The 4,161-nt window shown below is 41.2% G+C and overlaps 1 protein-coding gene across 1 annotated transcript; it reads right to left on the minus strand.

Annotated features, from left to right (window-relative positions):
• Positions 1-57: 57 nt before the first annotated feature.
• Positions 58-3,874, minus strand: LOC121965860 (tetratricopeptide repeat protein 21B-like; the record flags this gene model as incomplete). The annotated part of the gene is made up of 11 exons (XM_042515974.1): positions 58-476; positions 557-624; positions 722-842; positions 979-1,203; positions 1,540-1,735; positions 2,425-2,586; positions 2,667-2,817; positions 2,925-3,006; positions 3,102-3,212; positions 3,429-3,617; positions 3,768-3,874. Coding segments are annotated over 11 exons (1,490 nt in total), but the record flags the coding sequence as incomplete, so codon positions are not given.
• Positions 3,875-4,161: the final 287 nt, after the last annotated feature.

The following is a 4,161-nucleotide window of genomic DNA, read 5'->3' on the forward strand; positions in this document are numbered from 1 at the left end:
AAAGGGGTCCCTTAAGGGAGAGGGTTGGGAACCATATGGGAGCACAGTTCATTTTTTGATGAATAAAGCTGGTATGTAAATGTTATAGATTCACTTGCTCCAAAATCAGTTTGGTTTTGTGAGGAGAAAAAGAAAAATGCTTTCAGCTGAGAATGCGCCTGAGCCCCTCTGCACTGTGTTTTCCCTCAGGATTGCCAGCGCCCAACTACTCATATACTCAAATTTACATAGCAATGTGTTTAAGGGGTTTTTCCCCCGAAAGAAATAATACAAATAACTGCACATTCTTTTAACTTGACAGCAAAAGCAAACCAATAAAAGTGTATTCAGTCAAAGTAACTCATTTTATTACAGAAACATTGGCTTCATCTCTGTCTTTCACACAAACACTTCCAACACTACGATCTTAGAGCAGCACGAGCTTTGTCCAGGATGTCCTTTCTCATTCTTGGGTAATTTGGATGAGCAGCCAGGACCTGGGGATGGAAGCAAAGATGAATCACTGAAAAAAAACAGATCTAATGTCTTAAACTGTAAACATCCGCAGGTGTCTAACCTTATGACAAACGTCGATGGCATCAACATGCCTCTTTGCTTTTAAGTAGTTGAAAGCAAGCTTGTATCCTGAATAAAAAACAGGCATTACATGTTAGAAATGTATTATTTTTAACCCTTTTAGTCTTTAAAAATAGAATTGGACATGTGATTTTAGTTGGCATACCAATAGTTGGGTTCGTCCGATTTCCATATTTCCAAGCCAGTTCATAGTTGAGTGCTGCATCACGGAATGCTTGCTCTTTTTCCATTATGTAGCCCAGATATTCATAAGCTTTACAGCATGACTGTGGGGAAAAAATGCAATTATTATCTTACAGAAATGTACATGAAAGGCATAACAAAGTAATGCAAATCACCAATGTAGGGAGAAAAGGTTCTGCAGTGCGCATAATACTCAAGTGACTCTACTTTCAGGCTGACCTTGTTATGGTTGTGGCATCTCTTTAAAAGGTCCCCGGCCATGTCATACTTCCCCGAATGGATGTAGATGTCTGCCAAGAGCAGCCAGCTCTTCTCAAACTCATCGGCGTCAACAATGCTCCAGTTCATTTTAGCTATGCGTTTGAGCTGGTTCCTGGCTTTAGGAGTCTGTTTCAGCATCATATAAGCTGTCGCCATGGCCAACAGTGCTGGCACGTGGTCTTTCTGAGTTCAACCAAAGAATCCTGGTTAGACAGAATGAATCTGACAGCACCTCCCCCTCTATCCCAACTCCATTTGTTTACACCAAGCTTTACTTCAGCATAGAGTCTCTTTAACAAAAGAAATTATAAAAAACTGAGCTACTACCATACAAGCCATGCCACATACTGTACATACTCCATTAAAATTCATCCTGATATTATGTAATGTTCAGTGTACAACCAAATGGAATGAGTGACATTAAAAGGAGAGCCTGAATAAATGCACAGCTCCTGGTGTGGGTATATTTACACAAGAGCGAGTGATCTAACTCCTGCACACCATCTGGGGTTTACTTACCTCATTGTTTGCGATCTCTGTGAAAACACTGAGAGCTTTCTCTACATTGGCCTTCTGTTTAGTTGCCAGAATGCAGTAGTTCTCCAGGATGCGGAGCTGTATGTGTCCCCCTGGTGTCTGAGGCTTTAACTCCTTCAGCAGCTTCTCAGCTGTTCTCACAGCAAGCTGGTCTGACTCCTGCTTCTCTGTGGAGTTTCTGGTGAGAAACACAGTTGAGAGTTAGAAGAAAGTCTGTGGGTTTCAAAACAAAACAATTCACACTATATTAAATCTAGAGCATAAAGGCCCAGACACACCAAACCGACATAAAAAAACTAGTTGTGCTGTGTCACTTCACATTGCTTGTGTCTCAGCCAAAAAGTTGCAATTGAGCACACCACAAAGAGAACAACCAACAGCCAAGAAGCATGTATGCTCCGCATCTGCGTGAGAGGAAATAACTCACCATACCAACAGGAGGTATCTGTCATTCAAAAAGGGAAATCGGAAGACCAACACGACGCATATTTATGGATCCTAGGATGATGAAGATGTAACCCACCTTACTCTCCCGGTGAGTGGCTAGTTTTCATTCCCTACATTGGTTGGTTTTGGCAAGAAGAGTGAAATTAGTTAAACTGAGGGTAAGAATGTCAGGGTAAGCCAATCAGAAGCAGAGAAATGCAGAGTGAGGCAGAGTAAGGCAGGCCATTCCTTCACCATCCTAGGATTTACAAATTTGCGGACAGGACAGATTCAAGATGCTCGTTTATGAGTTAGCTAAACATAATCTTATCTCTAAATAATAAGTTTCTTCTTCATGCTAACCGATGCGCCAACAGTCACTGGTAGCCAACAGTTGGCTTGGTGTGTCAGGGCCCTTTGTGTGCGCACACTGCCACTTACCCAATTTCACCATCTAAATTCTCAAATACTTCTCCTCCAATGGTGTCATTGTCAGGGTTTAGGTAGATTTCAATCATGTTATACACAGCATTTTGACCCCAGTCATTGTCTTTCCGTGCTTTGTTGAAGTGCCGCAAAGCATCGTTAGGTTCCCCAGTGTACCTGAGCACCAAGCACAAGTTTAGTCACAAATTTTGAAACAGATGTCGCCATATTCCGAGGATATGCTCCCCAAAACTCACCAAAGATAAAGTCCTTTGCAGTAGTTGAACCCAGGGTCAAACTTAGTTCTGGAGGAATGTTTTTCTGCCATATCGAGAAATCTGGGAACTTCCTCCAACTTCCCGGCCCTCCTCAACAAGTCAATGAGACGTGACAGTGTTGGGTAGTTGTCTGAAAGCAACAGGTGTGAGTTATTATGCTTTCCATTTACAGAAGGTCAAATCATCAGTTCACATTTACATCCATTGCAGACTTTTTGAAATGTAGCTGTATTGCACCTGGTTTGCGCTCCAGGAGTTGTTGAAAGTGGAAAACTGCCTGTTCGTAGTCCTGCTTCCTAAACATAATGTCAGCCATCATCTAAGGACAAACACATGTGAGAAATAACTTCTATGAGCTAGTTCCAAAAAAATAAGGTTGTGGTCAAAAATGTGGCAAAAGACAGAAAAACAAACCAGAGTTGCATCTTCATTGAACTGGTCACTCTTCAAAATAATGCTGCACTGCTCCTGGCACGCATCAACCTCGTCTAGAGTGAGGTACAGCCGTGCCAACTCCAGCATCACCTAGGAACAGGAGTGCATTCATTTCAATTCATGTGATAAACTTCTTGGTATTATATTGTAGGCTAAATAAATCAGAGCTTTCCCTTTACATCAAACTATCAACAACTAAGATAACCTTATTTCACAAACACGAGCATCCGACTCTCAAAGATGCCAGTGCTTGTTCACCACAGCTGCAGTGAGCACACAGAACGTTTTTGATTCAGCTGCACTGACCTTGCGATCAGTCTCACAATACACAAGAGCTTCTTTGTAGAATTTGACTGCTCTCTCATAGCCCCTCTGACTTGTGTAGTGTTTAGCGATCTCAGCGCAGATCTCGGCAGCAAGCTGCTTCTGCATGGGGTAGGCCTCAGGCTGCTCCAACTGCACCCGCTTCAGCACCTTGGCCTGCACGTCCCGGGCCTATACACAACAAAAACACAACCTCAAATAGAATACAGTAATACCATCCTTATCATGTTACTGTATGTATGTCTTTTTGGGCAGACTACTAAAGTATTTCATGAAAAATGTGAAAAGACGACGAAGTCTCAGAATGCTACAGTCACTTACTCTTTGTAGGGAAAATAGAGCTTCCTCATTTTTGTCAACCTTATTTTGGATCTTTGCCAACAGGACCAGATAACGACAGTCATCTGAGAGCGCTGGCAGTTCATTAACTGGGTAGGTAAGAGGAAAAAAGTGAAGTTAAAAAAGGCAAAAAAACTAGAAACAATTAGCTATACAAAGAGAGATACTTGGAAATGTCACAAATACAGTTTACGGTACATTAGATCCCTTGTCTGTGTAAATGTAGATACAGCCTACATTTGTTATTTTTCTGTTTTTCATGTATTCATTGCCATACCTATAATTTATTTATTTGTAATTTTTTTTAGATACTAATGTAGGTTTTCATGTATTGGCGATTAGATAACTTTTAATTAAAATTAGAGGAAATTCAATC

Source organism: Plectropomus leopardus, unplaced genomic scaffold (genome assembly GCF_008729295.1).
Source record: "Plectropomus leopardus isolate mb unplaced genomic scaffold, YSFRI_Pleo_2.0 unplaced_scaffold21999, whole genome shotgun sequence".
In the NCBI taxonomy this organism is placed as follows: domain Eukaryota; kingdom Metazoa; phylum Chordata; class Actinopteri; order Perciformes; family Serranidae; genus Plectropomus; species Plectropomus leopardus.